This window comes from Sinocyclocheilus grahami, unplaced genomic scaffold, assembly GCF_001515645.1.
Source record: "Sinocyclocheilus grahami isolate Dianchi unplaced genomic scaffold, SAMN03320097.WGS_v1.1 scaffold1514.1, whole genome shotgun sequence".
Taxonomy (NCBI): Eukaryota; Metazoa; Chordata; class Actinopteri; order Cypriniformes; family Cyprinidae; genus Sinocyclocheilus; species Sinocyclocheilus grahami.
In genome coordinates this window covers 168,346-189,803 of record NW_015506693.1, presented here as the reverse complement: position 1 = coordinate 189,803, position 21,458 = coordinate 168,346, and the positions used below count along the sequence as shown (strand labels likewise).

The 21,458-nt window shown below is 36.7% G+C and overlaps 1 protein-coding gene across 1 annotated transcript in view; it reads left to right on the top strand.

Annotated features, from left to right (window-relative positions):
- Positions 1 to 11,991: 11,991 nt before the first annotated feature.
- LOC107570860 (laminin subunit gamma-1-like) overlaps positions 11,992 to 21,458 on the top strand; it is an 86,745-nt gene continuing 77,278 nt past the window's right edge. The window contains exons 1-2 of the mRNA XM_016257140.1: positions 11,992 to 12,594; positions 17,767 to 18,071. Coding sequence (XP_016112626.1) covers positions 12,225 to 12,594; positions 17,767 to 18,071 — 675 coding nt within the window. The 5' untranslated portion in view covers positions 11,992 to 12,224. The remainder of the gene's footprint in view (positions 12,595 to 17,766; positions 18,072 to 21,458) is intronic.

The following is a 21,458-nucleotide window of genomic DNA, read 5'->3' as shown; positions in this document are numbered from 1 at the left end:
TCTCATCAAACACAGCCAGGCGAGAGCGGAGCGTGCGCAGCGAGAGCTCGCAGTGATGACAATCAGCTGCTCGAAAGCTGACCGTGCATGCTTCGCTCCTAAACAAACGACACACAAATCGTGTGTATCCCCCGCCGCCAGATATCGTGGGCAGGGAGAAACACAGCGTTTGTAATGCCGTTCGCTCGCCATAGACTTTCTCATTGTTTTATATATATGAGTGCTTGTGCGGACAGACAACAGTAAATAGACAGACACATACACAGAGCGCTACTGAAGAGCAGAAGCTGGGTGGCGCCCGGCCGGATGCGCTTTTATGCTTTCTGGTGCTTACGTCACCCTGCTCGTGACGTCTCGCTGCTCCATTGGACGGATTTGACATGTGCTTCAGAACGCGGTCACGCAAGGGCATTCCCAAAGCGACTCGACGCAGCTCAAGTTCCTGAAGGGGAAACATGAATGTGATCCTATAAACTATTCAATAGTTATTCAAAATACATACACAATAAATGATTAAGACCTGATAAGTCACATGTGGGTTACATACATGATATGGAGTTATGCATAGAAATGATTAGTTGCTCACCAGTCCTTTTAGTGTCATTTAGATGCATATTTACATGGAAAGGTAGTTTCTGTAGCATTCTGTGGATGAGGACATATTCTGTGAAGACCAGAGGTTAAAAGGTCGGTAAGGAATATGTTTGTTCTTTGTCTCCTAAGTGGGGGATGCAATCCAACGAGCTTGTGATTGCTATCACTGGTTACCATGTGATGGTCACGCCGTGCATCTCTTTTGACCATTAATCCTAATTACTTGCCCCAAAATTGACAATCTCCTTGGAATTGTCAATAAGTGTTCTTTTGTTTAAATGCTGTGAGCTACTCAAAGCTGCTGGTTGGTTCAGGTTTGTGGCGCCAGGATCTGATTTACGACATCCGGTGTCTTGGGCTTCTGTGGAATTCGGCTCCTCATGTTTCAACTGTTCTTTATCAAATCTTACATTGTCTGATTCGGTCTGATATCCTACAGAATTATATTTTAAAATATATTAAAATAGAAAACAATTAATTTAGATTGTAATAATATTTCACAATGTTGCCGTTTGTACTGTATTTTTTAATCAAATAAATACAGCCTTGGTGAGCAGAAGAGCCTTCTTTCAAAAACATTACACAATCTTAATTACAATTTTCCAAACTTTTGACTGTAAGTACAGACCCTGATTTCTACAAATAAATAAAAAGTGTGTGTATATAAAATGTGTGTGTGTGAGTGTTTTCAAACAAAAACACTCTTTACTGGCTTCTCATCTGGAAATTCAATTTTCCTTAAAAGTGGTTTGTACACTCGTTTTATAAATGTTTGAACGCATCAGAAAACAGGTATGCATTGACAACTAAATGAAAAATATGTAAGCAAAGATGTGTGGTTAGCAGTAGTGCTGACTTGCAGTCGGAGATGATATTATCTACATGTCATTTAGGAAGCAGTGTATTAGTCCTGGCTCTCAGTCAGTGGTGATATAGGCCATATCACACACAACCTCTTGAACCCATTCTGGAGTTTTTGTGAGTGCATGAACTGAAAAAAAAATAAAGTATGTAGGGAGGGAGATGAGTCTTGACTGCCCTCAGGCTGTAATCTTCCTGCCTGGTCTCCCTCAGTGTGCAGACGTTGCCTCTGCAAAGGAACGTCAGACATGAATGCACTTAATTAATGTATGGCTACATCCAGAGAAGAGTAAGCTAAAGGCAGAGAATACAAATACATCTACTTATTAACACCAAGACAGTCTACTGTACTAAAAAAACAAACAAAAAAATAATATTCACGCATGCGTGAATGCGTCTAACACATGTAGATACTAAAAACAGACACAGATGGGGTAGAAAAACAATAGTAGAAGCACAATGCGGCCTAACAAACACCACACAACCCCAGGAGCCTAGTATTGACGTTCCACTTATTATTCTACAATTAACACTCCTCAGGGGGGAATTAGCCGGAAATCTTATTACTACACAAAAACCATAACTCCTCCATGAGTGATGGTAAACAGTGTTCAGTGCTTAGGGAGAGCTGATGACAGTGACAGCTTCACTTTTTCATTCCTTATTGACACACTGCATGCTTCCTGCACAAGTCGTCTAATCGCAGTACACTCCCCATAAATCATATTACGGCATTAAAAACCCCTCTGTCAATTGAGCATGTTTGATAACAGTGATTGGACTGAGGACTGACTTATTTGCATAAGGGCTAGGCTGCATGATGGAGGACTGTTTAGCTGTGTGTAAGTTTAGTTTGTAATTCAGTCTGAAACAGATTGATGGGTGTTTGTATGTTGTTTTGAGCACAGAAAGTTATGCATGCTCCATCCAAGTTGCAATTAAGATGTTTTATTCAGTTGCGTGAATTTTTGTAGAAAATGATTTATTATTTACTCAGTGTTAAGTATTATTTATTTACTATTATGGTAATATTTTTAATGAGCTTTTATTTTTGTGCATTCATGTTCATTTTAGTTTTAGTCATGATGTTGTGCACTTTTTTTTTTCTTCTTTCGATTTTTTTTGTTTAAGTTTTTAATAGTTTTAATTTTAGTTAACAATAAAAACAGTAGTGATACTGCTTATCTCAGATTTGTTGCAGCTTTCAGCAGTCAGTTTTATATAAAGACTAATACTTACTTTATTCATTAATTTATTTGCCATATAATTAGTTTTATTTAGTTTTATTTTATTATTAATATCACTTCTTTATTGTACTGTTGTTATTTCCCTTTATTTTTTACTTTTTTGCGCAACTTCTCTTTGCACACAGCCAAGCTGCCCAGTCGAACATTATGATATGTTTGCTATGTTCAAATTGAAAATTGAGAGGGATGAGAAAAAAATGTTAAAAGAACAGTAATGGTAGGTGCAGGTCATATAATTGAGGCTGTGAGAAGGGTGTGTGTCACTGAATGTGTTACTGTGTTAGAGAGTTGAAGAGATGCAAATGTCCACCTGAGAGGAGGATAAAGACAGTCAGGAGAGACATACAGTATGGACCAGCATGTGAAGAACAGCTCCTGCATTCTGACTCTTATCACAGAGAATTTGCTCTCTTTCTCTGATTGACTGATTAATCTCCACCACTGACAGCAGAACACCAGTGTGTGCGTGTTTGTGTGTGCGGCAGATAAATACATACAAAGGGCACAAAGGAGCAAACTGATGAATAAATGCACAATTGCCCAAGGCCTCTTGCCTCAGGGAGAAAGTGAGTGTGAGAGAAGTGTAGATGGAAAGAAGTGAGGAGAATGAATTCTGACAGCTCCTGAAGAGGAAGACACCGAGCTAAAACAAGGAATTACACAAGTTTGAAGAAAGATAAATACAAATGCAAGCACACTCACTGTGAGCAAACAAATAACACAATGATTGTCCTGAGGTAAAACAAGGGGGCGGCGTAAGTTATGCCTTTTGTGAAAGACCACATTTTTTTTGAAAGGACACACATAGTTGCAAACAAAAAAAGAAAAAAGGGAGAAAACGAGACAGACTCGTAAATAATAGGGTTCCAAAACATTTTTTAAATAACTGAGATATTGAAACTTAAAAGCAGTGGTGAATAAAGATAGACGCTGAACACCAGAATGACAAAACGCCATGAAACATTTTTTAAGAAAGAGAGCGTGGCAGGTTGGGATAAAATATTAAACTAAGAGTTTTTAAAGATTTAAATCACATTCATTAATTTTATTTTATCACAGTATTAAGTGAATATGCAGTTATATAATTTCACTATGTTGCCAAATTTACTATGTGCATTATTAGTTAACTAATAATAATTTGTTTATTCTTTATCTTCTAGAATTGTTATATTAATATACAGTAAACTGTTTTATTAATAATATTGTTTTAATTGGCAATCACAGTTTCCTTAATGACATCATCCTTCAGGAAGTGTTTTTTTTTGGGGGGGGGGACAACAGCATGCTTTTTTTGTAAGTTGGTTTGTTTCACTTTAAAACATTCTATTATGACCAATTTGGTAATGCAGGTCTATTAAAATTTTCAAAACACGAATATCAAAAAATAAATCAAATCAATCAATCAATCAAATTAACTCTAAATTGACAGCCTTGTGAACTTTCATTGCTCAGATAAGTACTGCTGACTTTAAAGAGCAGGTCATATGGTATTTTAAAGTGTCCTAATATTGTGTTGGAGTCCCCTACAACAGGTTAAAATGCATCTAAGGTCAGAAAACATTGTAATTTTCTCAGAATATATATTTAATATTAGATTAATTTGCCAATGATTTCGAAACGATTCGTTCCAAGCAAGTTCGGAGCAAACCCCTCCCTTCCATAAGCCTACTTTGCTCTGATTGGTCAGCTGGCCAAGCCTGCTGTGATTGGCACAGAGAGGAGTCCTTGATCAAGTTAGCAAGCGCTACCATTGACAAAGCACCTTTACTTAAAACAATAATATAGTGCTCCAATCCGTTCTTATAAAAATTACATAAAATACAAAAACACTTATGCAAGCGAATCGTGCCCACAGCTAAAGTTTAGCTGCTAAACTGTGAACAATAATGGTGGATACGTTAGCCTAGTGCTAACGTGGCTAACTGATGAAACAATACAGTTTGTAAACCAAAATATGTCTACTATAATGTTTGAAGAACGACAGACAAAAGACGCTCTGTCTTAACTTTTAATCAGAATGCAGAACAGCTGTATCACAGGCGCACCAGCCTAACTAAGTCGCTCATCTCTCCCGCATTAACCATATAACTGCCAGGGCAGCAAAATAAACAGCAATTTCACAATGATTATGAAGTATGTGTGCTACATTCTTTATTATTAAATGAAGTAATTAGGACGTCAGACACATTCTTAGGAAATAGTGTGTTCACAGCCAGTGGTGTATACCTGAAAGCCATACTCAAGTAAAAGTAGTACAGATATCTTACCAGAAAATTACAGAAGTTGAACTCACTGTTTAGAATATTACTTGAGTAAAAGTCTTAAAGTATGTGATATTTATTGTACTTAAGTACGAAAAGTATTTTTTAAATCTTAAACGTACTTAAGTATTGAAAGTGAAAGTACAAGTAAATGCAAAATGGAGAAGAAGCAAATAAATATATTTAAAAAATGTTCATACTCAGCTTGACTAGCAAGGTTGTGTTCAGTTTTAACTCTTTCTTCCATTTTGTATTTTTTGGTAAGAATAAGAAGCACTTAATTCGGTCTTTCATTCCAACATAAGAAAACATTTCTGGAATCTGCATCTGAAATAGCAATAAGATGTATTTACACAGTTTATATATATTTCAGAGGGGACAAGGATGCATTTAAACTGCAGTTACAGATGCATAAACAGGCCTAATGTTTTGTTTTTAACATAAAACGTTGAATACTGAATCAGTATTACTGATATTTGAAATAATTGAAAACATGAAAAAATAGTCGAAATGTGAAATTAAAACCGCCATTAGGTGGCAGCAAGTGCCTGTAAATGAGAGAGTCATTGAGATTCAACCAATTCATTCAAACGGCTGATTCTTTCAGAAACAAAGCATTTGACTGTGTTAATGAGTGAATCACTGAATCATTTATTCAACCGATTTGTTCAAAAAGCTGATTCGTTCAATAAGTAAACACCATCCATTGCTCAGAGATGCAAAGCAGTGCTGTGATCTTTGTTTGGAACTATTTTCGTTAGCAAAATTGAGCAAAAACAAGCAATATTATGTCTAAAATGTAAGTCACTTATTGCTTTACTGAACTTGTATAAACTGATTATTAAATGTGTTCATGCTGATATCTGCAGAAAAACAGTACTCTTTGTGTATATAGATTAAGTGAACTATATTAAATGATATAAATATAAAAAGCATACAGAAGCATTTTTGCCGTCTACAATTTAGAATGCCTGGAATTTTGAGTTTTAATAGACTAATAAAGCAACATGCTTGCACTCTGTGTGTGTGATTTGGTGATAGGTATAGCCTACTTGGTAATGTCAGATCGCACATCATTACAACATCACTTACCATATTATCGCAGACGATGCTGTATCGCACACCCCAGACTCGACTTGAGAGGAAAATGAATCATCCGCGATTGTGCGCGCACTTGTTTGCACATGAGCAAAGGACTTTTTTAGGAGTCTAACTTGCAAGCACCAGACCACTGTTTCGTCAAACCTGTTTTCCTGCAGTCCGTGTTTTTCGGACTTCTGACTATTTTGTAGTAAGTAACGAATATGCTTCGGGGAAATGTATCGGAGTAAAAGTATACATTTTAATAAGGAAATATAGTGGAGTAAAAGTAAAAGTTGGCTGAAATATAAAAACTCAAGTAAATTACAGATACTCCCAAAAAATACTTAAGTACTGTAACGAAGTATTATTACTTCATTACATTACACCACTGTTCACAACGAATTATCAGAACTACTTCAGTAAGACAGTCATATCGTGCTTTACCTGGAAACCTAAAGCTGCACTAGGTATACATCACATATTAGCACAAAAACTTGATATTTTGAGCAGTCAATTGAAAATGTACACATAAAGTATCAATCGTACTTACAGGTTGTGGTTCGGAGAGCTTGTTAGTCCAAATAAAGAAGATTAGAAGCCAACGAAGATAAAAACCAAGATTAGAAAAGCAGTCCTTGGTAAAATGACTAGCACACAACAAAAGGTTTGAATTGTATTTCTGTGGCATCCTTGAACACAGCGTCTTTTCAACATGATGTAAACACACTAACTAGCAGAAGTGATTGTGGGCAGGTCAGACTCTGTTCGTATTTCGCGGGGATTATGCAAATGTGTTACCCAGTGACGTATACCGATAACAGGCAAAAGATTCGAAAATATGACGTCTCATTAAGGCGATTCAGAATCGACTCTCTCTTTTGAGAGACAATATCTTTATTTATCATGCACGTTTTTGATTAACAACTTTGCAGATTTTTTTCATTTAAGGATAGCTACATTATAAACTGCAAAAGAGATATTTTTTCAAAAACCCATATGACCTGCTCTTTAATTCTTTATTTCAATCCTGTTAAGTTGCCAGAGTGTTGATCACCTGGTCATCAAGTAATAGAACATGTTTTGAAAGTCTGGTTTACCCTTTGTAGACAAATTGAGAACTGTTATTTAAAGAGCTCAAATGGCACCGCATGACAAGAATAATCTAGTAATCCACCTTACCACACCACTTTTTCAAAGTCACTTATGCTTTCTCTAACTCATCACTTTGTGCTGATGACATTGATTTTTTTACTGCTTGAACATCTACAAATTAATTCTGGGGTTATACAATGCAGTGCTATTAATTTTTCATTTAATTGCGATGCACTAATGCGTAGCAGCAAGCTGTCCCTATTTCTATGGAATTCCCATCGCTCTGGATATGGTCATTACGGTACTGTTATTCATTTACCAGGAAGAACACGGCAGTAGCACAGAGAGCCAGACAAAAGCTGTTTTTAGCTGCAGTGTATGTAATATTCACTCAGAAGTTGTTTTTTTAATTGTATGTGACTGCGATATAAGCCAAGATGGAGGTATGACGTCAGTAAAATGAGCAATTATTGCAGCAGACCTAATTTACATTTATACTCCTAGCAGACACTTACCAAAGAAACTTATAATAAACTGCCTAATATCACAAAAGAGGAAATTAACAAACCCAGAAGACAAGAAGGGCAGTACTCAAGACTAGGGGAATATTACTAGGAAACCACTGGCTTCTAATATATATATATATGTTTTTAGTTGATAAATTACAGTTCAACTTGTTCAGAAGCAGTTTAGTTCCTGTTTCAAGCTGCCGTTATATTGATTCTTATTATTTGTGACACATAGCCTAAATGTCACTCTCAGAATAACAAAAAAGTCAAATATTGTGTTCCAGAGTGTTATTGTTCCAAAACGTCAGCCTTGTCAGAATTTGATATAACCAAGAAATGATCTGCAGTTCATTGAGGAAGTCAGCTGCAAAAGATCTAACTGACTGACTTACGGAGTGAGTCTGATTCAAACCACAAATTGACATGCAAATCTTTTTTGACTGACTCATAAAAAAGAACTGATTCATAAGAGTCATTTGTTTGTGAAATGGACATCACAGCTTGCTTTCACAAACAAATGACTCTTATGAATCCAGAAATCAGTGATGTGCAGTGTAAAGCCACCTCATAATCGCAAAACACTCATTTTGATTTGTGCCAAATGAGAGAGCGCATGTTTATTTATTTGCACATTTCCCACACATTGTTAATTTCAGTTTAAATAAATTAGACTTGGTGTATAAATGTTGTTTATAATGAATGCCGCAATAACTTGTTTTTTTTTTCTGGCATCCTCATACTATTAGACGAGTATTGGACTTACTCTCAGGGGTGGTGACAGACAAGACCACCAAAGCATAAAAATGCCCGTTGCCATGGGGATTTGAATATTTAAAATAGTCATTAACATATACTGTGCATCTCCAAGGTCTGAACTGCATGTCTAGAAAAGTGTGCATGTGCATGTGGTCTCTTGAGGCATGTGAAAAATCAGTTTTAAAATTCAGGATGACAGCTAGACTGAATTCCACTGGAGATGTGCATGTTTGTAATTTACAAAAATCAAATCAGTCAAATTCAGGTGTCTTTTAACCTCTCGCAATTTTCATTCACTGTGTATATACAGTGTATACTTTTTTCTGCCTTCATTCTCCCCATTTCTCACTCCCTCTATTTTTTATCTATCTATACTCTTTCATCTGTGGGGTATAGGGTTGATGCTGTGGCTTCCTGCTGGTTCTTTTACTTTGTTTGAAAAACAGGCCTTTAGAGAAGACCGATGACGAGAAAAGAGAGAAATAAGGGGGATGATGGTCTCCACCTCTCACTCCACTTCCCTAAAGTTTAGTTTGCACCCCACAGAGACAGTCTGGTCAAGATGACCAATAATGAACTTTTTGATCTTGTAAAGGTCACACACACACACCCTGAACGCAATACAAAGTAGTATGGATTTTACTTATATTTTACTTACTTGTTTTGATATAATGTATATAATATATTTAATATTAGCCTGTGTTATATATTATAATAGACCTGGATTTTATATTGAATGTCAAGTGCCAACCCAACACAGTACCAGTAATGTTACAAAAACAAATAGAAATGCTTGAAAGAATAGAAAGAATCCTCATTTGGCAGTAGTAGACATATTAGCAGATGACTGGCTTATCAATGGCTATAAGCACAATGATTGTCCTTCTTATTAAAAACTGGTTCTAGCTGGTCTGGGCATGACAAATTTAATGGTATCAAGTCACTGCTGACTTTGCTGAGGACCTGTTCCAAGGACTCGTCTAATTGTTGTGGCCTTAGCTGATATTCAAGGAATGTGTTGTGGTCGTTCATGGGTGTAAGTCCATCATCTGATCTGGAAACGGATCAGATCTGGCTGACTATAGCAACCTTGGGATAAGGATGAGATAGACAGTGTAACGTAGTTTGTAGGTCGGGAAGAAGGAGGCGGGAACCAGCGAACATTTACACAAACTTTAATAATAACATAAACTCAAAACAGCGCGACAGCCCCTCGCGGACGACTGTCGCGCACAAACAAAACCAAAACACAAAATAAAATCCAGGCCTGGTCCTCTCTCGTCTTTCCCTGTCGTCACTCCTCCTTTGTATCCTTCCGGAGCTCCTCCGTGAGACTCGAGACCGGTGAGTGGCGCAGGTGTTGCGCATTCGCAATTACTCCACCGGCCTCGCTCTGTTCCCACGGCTCTCGGCCCCGCCCCTCTCGTTACAGACAGATTAATATAAGCATAGATGCCATTTCTTTTTCAGTGTTTTCTTTGAAAGAGACATCTGAGTCAGCGTTCCTTTTTTAAAACATTGTGAACTGAAAACCCAGCTGTGAGATCCCACCTCTTTGAAAGAACAGAAATTAGTGAGAATGTTAATTGTGTGCATGTGTGTGAACATCTATCTTAAGGATTCATTATGTATATGGGTATTTCAGGACAAGTTCATTAATTAACTAAATGAATAATCTTTTAGATGATTTATGGCGACTGGAGTCTTTAAATAATTATCACAAATGCAATATATGCACTTTCTTACACACATCTGTTCTTTATCCATTTGTGAGGCCGGCATCATTTGAGTTTGTTCTCTTTTCTCTCTACTGACCGAAGGCCACAGTTCATTTAGTCTACGAAATGTGCTCAAACTGTAATCAAAACACAGGTGAGAATGAAACCATCTTTGGTTTTAAATAGAGGTGCAGAATGGATTTTAATGGAGTGGAGCAGGATGCTCCAAGGAGTTTATTGCAAGTGCTCTATATCCATATTCTCACTGTGTGTTCAGTCACCGCACACTCAAGATTCATTAGGGTTCTGTATGGAATCTTTTCATCTAACAGTCTAAATGCACAGCTTGGTGGAGTGGACTCATCGTTTCTGTATCTGGTTCTCTCCACCACCCCCATCCCTCCATTATTGTTATATTTTTTCATCTTTATGTAACATTAGCCTACCTTCTATGCATCCACCCACCTTTCCCTCTTCCATCACCTATTTAAATAATTATCACAAATGCAATATATGCACTTTCTTACACACATCTGTTCTTTATCCATTTGTGAGGCGGGCATCATTTGAGTTTGTTCTCTTTTCTCTCTACTGACCGAAGGCCACAGTTCATTTAGTCTACGAAATGTGCTCAAACTGTGATCAAAACACAGGTGAGAATGAAACCATCTTTGGTTTTAAATAGAGGTACAGAATGGATTTTAATGGAGTGAAGCAGGATGCTCCAAGGAGTTTATTGCAAGTGCTCTATATCCATATTCTCACTGTGTTTTCAGTCACCGCACACTCAAGATTCATTAGGGTTCTGTATGGAATCTTTTCATCTAACAGTCTAAATGCACAGCTTGATGGAGTGGACTCATCGTTTCTGTATCTGGTTCTCTCCACCACCCCCATCCCTCCATTATTGTTATATTTTTTCATCTTTATGTAACATTAGCCTACCTTCTATGCATCCACCCACCTTTCCCTCTTCCATCACCTAAGCAGTGTTATTCCAGAACAGAGCAATGAAAGAGAGGAACATCCTAATGAAGGCTTTCATAATTACTATTCCGAGACTTCATCAGCCATCAGTTAATTAGACAGAGACGAAGGAGGGTGAAAAGACAAATGATAAAGAAAAAGAGGAAAATTAGAACAAATGAGAAATTCTGTGTAACAATTTGTAACAAATCTGGGGTCAAAACAATTTTCGCTCAGAAATTGCTGTTAAATGTCACAATTAATCACAAAGAAACAGCAAGTAACAAGTTGAATTAAAAGCAAAATGCTGAAGTAGAATAACTGACATTGTATTTTCTGCTAAAACAATCTTTATTTACAACTTCAAAAAATATTACTTTACAGTGTACTAAAAATACAAAAACATTTTAAATGTAAAAAGTATATCTATTTTTTTGTGCTGTATGCTGTAGTTACAGGCATCCACCAGCAGGAGCTATTGGGGTCACGCTAACCAGCCAAACCTTGAACCCCTCAGTTGTTTTATTATGTATATTTGGTGACAGTGGTTCCTCTTTACCCTTTCAAAAGAGGGCGCCGCTCTTCCAAATTTTCTCACTACTCTTTCTACTTTTTTTGTTCATTCTCTCATGCTGCCCCTCCCTCTATTTATCTAAATATTGGTCAACCCCAGTCAACTCCCCTCCAGCCCTCTCTCCTCCCTCTACTCTGTCTGTCTGCGAATCTATATGAAGAGAGTTTGAGTTTGTGTCCCAGGTTTCTTAGAGGGGAAACACAAGCTGATAGAAAGAAAAAAGCACTGAGGACAAAAACTGAGGATGGAGGAATATTCCAGTTTCCTTACACCTTTTCTTCTTACCTGAATGTATGCATGCAACTCTTGTATATTGAATGAAACTTTATTGCTGCATGCAAACTCAGAGAATTGTTTCTGCATTACACAAAATATGTGTATCTGCATGTGTGTTTGCTATATGCACATACTTTATTACGCTTGCCTTTGAACACTGAACTTCTGAACTTCCCTTGACGTTTTTCCCTGTAGCATGTGGCTCTGATTTGGATTCTTTGCTAGACTTGTTTTCGTTCACTCGGCTCTTTTGAAGTTGTTTCTGTTTCGAGTCATTGCGCAGAAGAATGGATTCCTCTGCACTTCACTCTCTTTTATTTATGCTTTTCACCACCTTCTCCTATGTTCTTGCTGGAATGGACTCTTGTTATGATGAGGAGGGCGTCCCGAGCCGCTGTTTGCCTAAATTTGAAAATGCGGCCTTCAATCGTACAGTGATAGTTTCAAATGTGTGCGGTATCCCATCTGAGGACTATTGTATGCAGACGGGGTCCACGCGGTCATGTCACTTCTGTGATGCCTTGGACTTGGAACTAAATCACAACGCTACTTACCTGACAGACTTCCATACGGATGAAGAGCCTACATGGTGGCAGAGTCAGTCCATGTTCTATGGAGTTCAGTATCCTAATTCAGTCAACATCACATTGCATCTTGGTAAGACACCCAGTTGGGCTTTAATATCAATCAAACAATTGGAAAAGATTAGTATTTCTGCACATTGAATGAATATATAAAAACCATAAACCAAAAGTTGTACTTATTTGTGCAAAAATACCGAACTTTGTACAGAGAAGTGTTATTGTCAACTAAAATGTAAAGTATTTGAAATTGTTTTAAGTAATTGAACTGAAATAAATATTAGATGGAAAGCTTAAACTTGGAAAAGTTAAGAAAATTTTTAATGTAGTATTGGAACTTGTTTAAGCAAATTGGAAATTGTTTAAATTGTTTAAGTGTTTAAGCTAGTACTAAATTGACTAAAATTGATTGAAATAAAAATCAATCAAAGCTATATAAATGTAAAAAAGAAAAAAAGATCACAAAAAATGATTGAAACAAACTAAAATTAAAATGAATACCGAGGACATAGAAATAAAAGACAGTTTAAAACATTAATAAATACTATGCTATACTATTATATAAATAACACTAAAATAACACTGGTATACAACACAAAATTGTTAATTGGTGAAATGATTGCTAAATATTAATACTAATAATATTTAATTTGAGACAATAAAAAGCTATCTGGATAGATTATTAGCATTAAACACCTTAATACTGTATGTGTCAACTGTCCTCCTACAGCTTGTCTGCAGTGGTAAATTGTATCTGAATGTTGTGAGCCATCCAAATGCATCTTGTTCTTTATTTTACTAAACCTGCATGTAGGGCTACCTGCTTTTACTATATTGAACATTCAACTAAGCATTCTATACTGTGTAAACTGTATGCTAACTGAACAGCAACTAAGCAGCAAGAGCCTTGCTAGTCACAATGAGTTTCCCAGCTGTGAATTTGATGCTGCCTGTAAATATGAACACCTCAGAAATCTAATGTCATTTTGGTGGCCTATAAGATTAGATGACTCTGATATCTCAGCTGGTTTCTTGTTCTATTACATTATTGCCCTGCAGGCTTTACGCTACAATATTTTCAATCACAATAAGTCCCACATGTTTCTATGAATGAATGTTTGAAATTTAAAATGTTATTTGTATTCTGTAAGGTGAAAGTTTGCTATTGTTTTTCTACTTTAACCCTCAGAGACCCAGCACAGTAGAATTGTGGTGTTTGTATAAAGCAATTAAAAAACACCTACATTTCACTTTAAGTGATATTAAAACAACTATTTTAATTCAAATTTAGTTTGATATGAATGTTTATTGCAGTATTTAAATGGTCAAATAGTGAAATTTCTTAACTTATCGTGACTGTAAAACTTTTACTTACTGTATTAAAAAAAAACAGTTTTGAAATTTTGCAACCCTAAATGCCCAGTGGTGCAATTTTTCAATGTTTTTCTATATTATATCCTGTTGCAAACGTTTGCCTAAAATATATATATATATATATATATATATATATTTTTTTCAAACGTTTGCAACAGGATATAATATAGAAAAACATTGAAAAATTGCACCACTGGGCATTTAGGGTTGCAAAATTTCAAAACTGTTTTTTTTTAATACAGTAAGTAAAAGTTTTACAGTTTTTTTTTTTTTTTTTTTTTTTTTTTTTTTTTAATATAGCTTCCTAAAGACATGCTTAAGGGTAAGCCAAAGTCATGCCTTCAGTTCCCAGAGAATGCACGCAAAATGTATATCTTGAATGCAGTATAAATAGCTTTGAAGACAAGTGTCTGCAAATATGTAAATGCATAACATATGAAGTTATAAAATTAGTGTGAAAAACACACATATACACACACAAACTGTGGATGGTCTCTTTACATGTTACAGGCTACAGATGGTTTCTTCCTGCCTCAGTGGGCAGTTCTAAGCTGAAGCAGATATGGTTGAAGTCAAAAGTTTGGCTATAAAGGCATACTTTATTTACTACACTACATGTCTTTGCATCTTTTTCTTATCATTCTCAAGTACTGTCAATACCAAAACCATTGATTCATAGCGCAAACGTACGTCTGTCATTCTGATTCTCTTCTTATAAAACTAGCTGAAATCACAGTGCATGTGTACCTTGTGGTTATTCTCATAACAGTTTTCCACCTCTGCACCATTCATAGCGCAAACGTACGTCTGTCATTCTGATTCTCTTCTTATAAAACTAGCTGAAATCACAGTGCAGTGCAACAGTTTTCCACCTCTGCACATCAAAAGTTTAGATGTGATTTGGTGATTCTTTTAGAAGCACATTTTATGAAAGAGAGAGAGAAGAAAAAATGGGAGATGAAAGGGCATTTAAATTATGTTTCAACAGGCTAATCATGCATAAAAGTGTATGTTGTTGTGTTTGCTCTGATTCAAAGATGCCTTGCAGTTCGTTGTCTATGAAAGGCACTCTCACATTTCCAAACCAAACAGATACATCCTAGGGAGGCCAACACAGACAGACACACACACTGTGGAAAGAGCAATGGGGGTGGTACAGAAAACACTACAAAGAATAACACACATGCAGACTTCTAAGGAATGTTTCCACATCTGGTTTCCATTGTGGTTTTCATTCAGTGATGTTCAAAGGTCCAATGTGAGATACAGATGTTTGCTGCAAAATACTTCAACTGAACATTAAAGATTGTTGTAGCGTCTGGACCACTCAAACACAATATATATATTTTGTTAGCTAGATTTAACAAATACTCTGTAACACCCCAGGAAGCCGAACAGGCCCCTGGTTCCATGGCAACCCTGACACCCGATACATTTACGACCTCCTGGAATTTAGGTGAAGAAAATTGCTTTGCACAAAGGTGTGTTTGAACTAAGAATTTGATGTTTCCCTCGGTCAGATCTGTTGAATATGCAAATGGTTCCATAAATTTCATTCTTTATGTCTCTTTCTGTACTGAGTTAAACTTTAACCCTTTCCTATACCAACTGTATGCGTGTGTGTGTGTGTGTGTGTGTATGTGTATGTTAGACCAGTTTATGTGTTTATGTAGGATGTTAGACCAGTTTATGTGTTTATGTAGGATGTTAGACCAGTTTATGTGTTTATGTAGTATGTTGGACTAGTTTAAGTGTTTATGTAGTTAATAAAACCTTACTTGTATCACACTTGACGTGTTCATTGTTTGCTCATGACCGGAGTCACTAATCATGCAGATTTACGCTACAAGCTTTGTAGAATTGTACAGTAAGAAAGTTATTTCCCTTAACCAGGAAATTAATGTTCTTAGAATTGACAAGACAGTTGACCCTGAGAGGTCAACTAAAGATCTACAGCGGATCTAAATATTCATAATTAATTATAACTAGTTATGATTAATTATTCATATTTCCTCATGAGCCGATTCGTTACATTGTTGTGTGGAAATCATACAGATTTAACAAAGTGTTCAGACCAAGTGCGCTTAGAAATGTCACATATGTAGACGCTGAAAAATAACTAACATTTTCCAGTTGGTCTGCAAACTCAAATCTTCAAAAGTAAAGTGCAATGAAAATTGTGAATGATTTTGTTACACATTCATTTATAGTGTTTACCATCTTGTTTTTCTCCCCCAAATCTTAAAAAAAAAATCCCAATTTTACCATACACAGACATGATTACTTTATAGTTTATTTATAATGAGTCTGGTGCAGATTCAGTCAAGTTCAGACACAAACACACCCACACATATACACAATTTTTTCCGGGATAAAAGCTGTTGCGCTATTTACTGGTGCCTTTCTGTGAAAGTACATATGAATACACATTAAACCTGTGGGTGACAAACACATTATGTACATTTTAAAATTCAAGTCCAGCTGAGGGATTTATTGTTTTGTTCCAGACAGTTTCATCATCATGATTAGAGCTGGAGACCAACTCTTGTTTTCTTTTTCTTTTTCTCCTGCCTGTTTTTTCCTCCATTTCCTTCTTTTTTTTTCTCCTGCCAAGATAATCTTCTCACATGCTGAGATGAAATTATGCTTAAATTATTTTAACATGGCAACTGAAATGGTGTGGGTGAGTGTGTCTATGTAGTATACAGCCGAATTTATGTTTTATAAAAGAGAGATAACGATTAAAAAAGAAAGGGGAAAAAGGTATGTCCTACTTCTTTGTGGTGGGGACTCTTACTGCAGATTACATCATTTTGCCAATAGGTGGCGACAAGTGACTTGTGTCTTTATGAGTGAGACTTTATGATTAATTGAAAAGCGCATTAATTCATTAACGAAATAATTGTCTGAATTTGGAATAGCATACTACTCTTACTGTATCTTGATAAGAGAGTGGTAAGAGTTTGCTTGAATGCTATTTCGAACTGAATTGTCTTTATGAGTGAGTCATATAGAATGATTCAATGACTCACTCACAAAGACTTTTGCTCAACCGATTCGTTCAAAAACACTAATTCAAACACCACTGTGTTTTGGTATATTTTGGCTGGCAGAGCAAAACTAGACAAAGTGACTGCTAATATCATGACTGAAACCTAAGTTAATAGTAACTTTTTGTTTATTCAATTGTGTACAAGCAACATCACACTGGCAATCGCACTGTTTGTCTGTATGTGGTCATGTTATTATTGCTTATTTAGACCTCATGCAGTCAGATTCCAGATGTGGGCTTTATTAGTTACTAACGACCAAGTGATCTTCTGGCAGCAACAATATTTGTTTTACAGGATGTACCAAATTGCAAAATACATCAGAACAACAGTAGATTTTCTGTTGACTAAATATAAATGGATTTAAACAAAGTAACTGTGTGTTATTTGTCACAGTTATATCTCTTCCATGCACTGTTTGCTGGAGCAGTCCCTCTGGAGCAACCCAGGGTTAAAGACTTCTCAGGCTCTCTCCAGTTCATTTGGACAATTATATTAAAGCAGCAATTAAACTGACAAAGTACCACCAAGCATTCCATTTTCTCAAGGCACAAACTCCACGTGTTCTCGACAGATACACTTTCTGCTCTAAATTGGATGAAGTGGTCTCATCCTTTAATTCATCCTTAATTTTGTTTTGGCTTGATCTTCCACCTGCTCACTCTCAGTTGGGCCCATCATCACTGATATGATAAAAATGAATGGACTATTTAATGACCCAGACTTTAATTATCAGGCTACATTAACTACGAATGTACTGAATTTTGTGGGACCTGTCCATTATAATTGTAATGTAACATTAACGTTGTTGTTGTTTTTCCAAGGCAAGGCCTTTGAGATCACATATGTCCGTTTGAAGTTCTACACCAGCCGACCAGAGAGCTTCGCCATCTACAAGCGTACCGAGGAGAATGGACCATGGCAACCATACCAATATTACAGTGCTTCTTGTCGCAAGATGTACAGGAGGGACAATAAGGGCTTCATACGTCCAGGCGAGAATGAAATGACAGCACTCTGCACGGATGAATTTAGTGACATCTCACCACTAACTGGCGGAAATGTGGCTTTCTCCACACTGGAGGGACGACCCAGTGCCTACAACTTCGACCAGAGTCCTGTGTTACAGGTATATCGCGTTATTTTATGAGAGCTTGGCTGTCTTGTAATCCAATACTAAGGTTTATATTTAACCCATCTGAATACATCTTTTAGCATGCCAAATATAAACATGAACCATTTCTAATGTAAACCCGAGGCATTTACAGTGCGTATGTGTGCAAAATATTTATCTTCATGGCTTGTTGACAATAACTTGCTGTTTTAGTTAGCGGCTCCTATCCTTTGCCTTTGGATATGTAGATGGGTGTGCTTTGTTGTTCCAGAGGAAAGCTTTAAGGGAAAAATCCCTCACTGTCAAGCTTCTCTAACTTTCGAACTTTCACAGCAGAATCTCATGGCTAAACATGAGTGTACTCAGCATGCCTTGCTACTAAATACAGCCTGCAACCTTTTCCAAAGGTTTCTAGGGAGCTTCTTCTACACAGTGATGCAGTCACAGCCGCCAGATGAAGTTCAGAAAAATACAGGTAACAGGCAACTGCCAGAGCTCTCCCAACTATTAGATACAATATATGAATACACATTTCTGCAGCTATGGACATTTGGTCCTCAGGAAAATAAACACTTGTTTCATTTAGTTTATTAGTTTATCATACTAGTTTATTTGTCTACTAGCAATTTCCAAAGGCGTATACACATACTTGACAGAAAAGTTCTTTCATTTGTATAATTTTCACCGTGTCACTTCCAAAATATCTGAGATGATGTATTGTGGTTACTTGATATATGTGGTGGAAATCGCATTTTTTTTATTTTTTATAATGATAACTTTTTTTATCTTGTTAAATGTATTTGTTTCCTTACTACAAAAAATGTCGTCTTCTTATACAGAAAATATGTAAATAATTTTTACAAAAAAAAATTGTTTTTCACTCTGTTAATCATTTCTATTTGTAAAAATGGATTTTATAGAGCCTAGTTAAATCAAGATATTGTACATAAAAGCCATTTGAAAATCATTAAAAAATTTAATTATGTTGAAGACATGCTAAAATGTTTACAAGACGTCAGAGAGAGAGAGAAAAAAACAATTCTGGCTGGAACATTAAAGTGTCCAAAATGGAAGAATGCCTATATATTAAAGGTCCCATATTTTACACCTTTCTGGAGTTTTATTTTTTGATAAGAATATATATTTGCAGTATAAGTACCAAAAACCATCTCAATATATTTTTACAGCTCCTTTCTCAGGAGCTCTGCTGAGAACAGGTCGATTTTGGCCTGTCTAATTAATATTCATGAGCCTCTTTTCTGATTGGCCTGTTGTGTTCTGAGTGACGCATGGCCAGGCCAACCACAGGTAACTAGGGACAGCCGATGTCACAGCGCTAGCTGGAGGCAGCAAAACAAAGGGGAAACTGGAGGCGGCCCATTCAAACCAGCGCAGATTCGGCTACATAAGGAGCTTAAAATATCATCTTGTTGTGATGTTGGGTGCCAGAATCGACGTAATACAGCCTCAAATTAGAAATTTGATCACATCTGCTGCCACTGCCAGACAAAATAAAAAACAACAGCTGTGGTTAAACGCGATAAAACGAGCAGACTGGACAGAAACGATCGTCAAAAATGCTCGCGATTGTAGGCACACTTCTTATCAGAAAAGGGTCAATAAAGTATTGTCTTTTGTTGTTATGGGCGCGTCTACAGATTTCTTGCCATATGTCTGTTTCTTGCATCTCACGATTATGTCGTGTATGAAATAATGTCTGTGTGCATGTGTATAAAACAACAAACTGACAATTTATATATAATCATTTGTAATTGCATATACATTGTTGTGATTAATTGTGGCTGGAACAATAATGTAGCTGTAAAAATATTTGCGTGCTGAAATTGAAATGTATACACATCTTCATCATGACTAGATAGACACGGTGAGTTTGTCTTTACTTTACATGTTAGATGTGATCCACCTCATAGTAACAATCCTGTCAAATCGTCCATCTTTGAGTGAGAGTGTAACGTTACAGGTCGGCCGATCTGGTTTCATAGTTAAAGTTAACCTTTTCGACATGTTTCCACAATGTTGTTTGGGGGTTTGGCAAAAGGAGAGTGGGACGGTGGGCGGTGCTCGGGGTGGTGACTGAAGGCGGTGACTGTGTAGTTCTGATGCCAACTTTTTACGGAAGTCACAATGGTTCGTGAAAATCACAGCTACTTTAAGCAGGCTGTGTGAATTTTACTGTGGACTGACTGTTTTGAAACTTATATGGTAGTTACATAGCACCTAGACCTCAGTTATCATGAAAAAACCCAGGAAATTTCAGTTTTGACAATATGGGACCTTTAAATAAGGTCTAAATCAAACCAGATTTGACAGGATATTAGATGATCATAAAAATGTTTGGACCTACTGAGGTTTGTTGTGGAGTTTTGAACAGGCCCAATTTAGGTAAAAGCTTTTTCACTTTCAATCTTTTCATCATCCTCTTTTCTCTCACTGTTTCAAAGAAAAACAGCTATCCCATCTGTTTAGAAAAGTAAGTGCCACTAGAGGACAAGAGAGGGAGCAACAAAAAAGAAGGGATGTCATTTTATTTAAGAGCAGAGATAACTGTTTGGTTTGTTGTGATTGAGGCTTGTAGCCTGATGTGTGAAATAGAATCTCCCTATCACACAGATGGGAGATGAATTGGGTTTTTAAAAGGAGTATGTAAGGGGACTCCAGTGGCCCCACAAAAAAGAGGAGGAACTGGAAGAGAGTGCTAGAGTTGAAGTAGTCCAGCTGCTGAGCTGAGAGCTATATAGTAATCATGGATCTGCAAATCATTCACCATCGTCCTATCAGACATTTCTCCTTACTCTGTGTATTAGGGGTGCAACGGTTCTCCACACTCGGTTCGGCATGCACTAGGACCGCGGTTCAACTTAAATCTGACAATGTATCTGTAATATGGTTTGTTAGAGGTCGGCTAATGCATGTTTCTGTTGATGGATACAAATTCTGGCTTCCCAATACATTGCAACAAGTAATACGTGGACAAACCAGTCACTCTTTAATCAATGCCAGTGCTTTATGCTGGAATAACTGTCATTTATGCCGTCATGACGTGTTGATAGCGCAGGTGAGACCTAAACAGCACACGTTGCTATCTGTGTTTAAACTAAACTCATTTAAGCCTTGCCAGTTTAAATATTAAAGAGCTAGAAGACGTGAACTCGCACACGCAGTGAGAAGATCTGTGTGTGCGCTCATCCAAGCACGTGAACTCGCCTCTCAGAACGCGAGCAAATATTAAGCTCGCTGTGAAGTATTGTGTTTGAATGGACAAATTCACACAAAATTTGTCAAAATGCCCATTTTGGTGAGTATCCTAGCAGACATAGTCGGCTGAACAAACAGTATCTGTGCACTGGATCAGTGCGTTCTCTTAAAGTGACAGCACTTTCT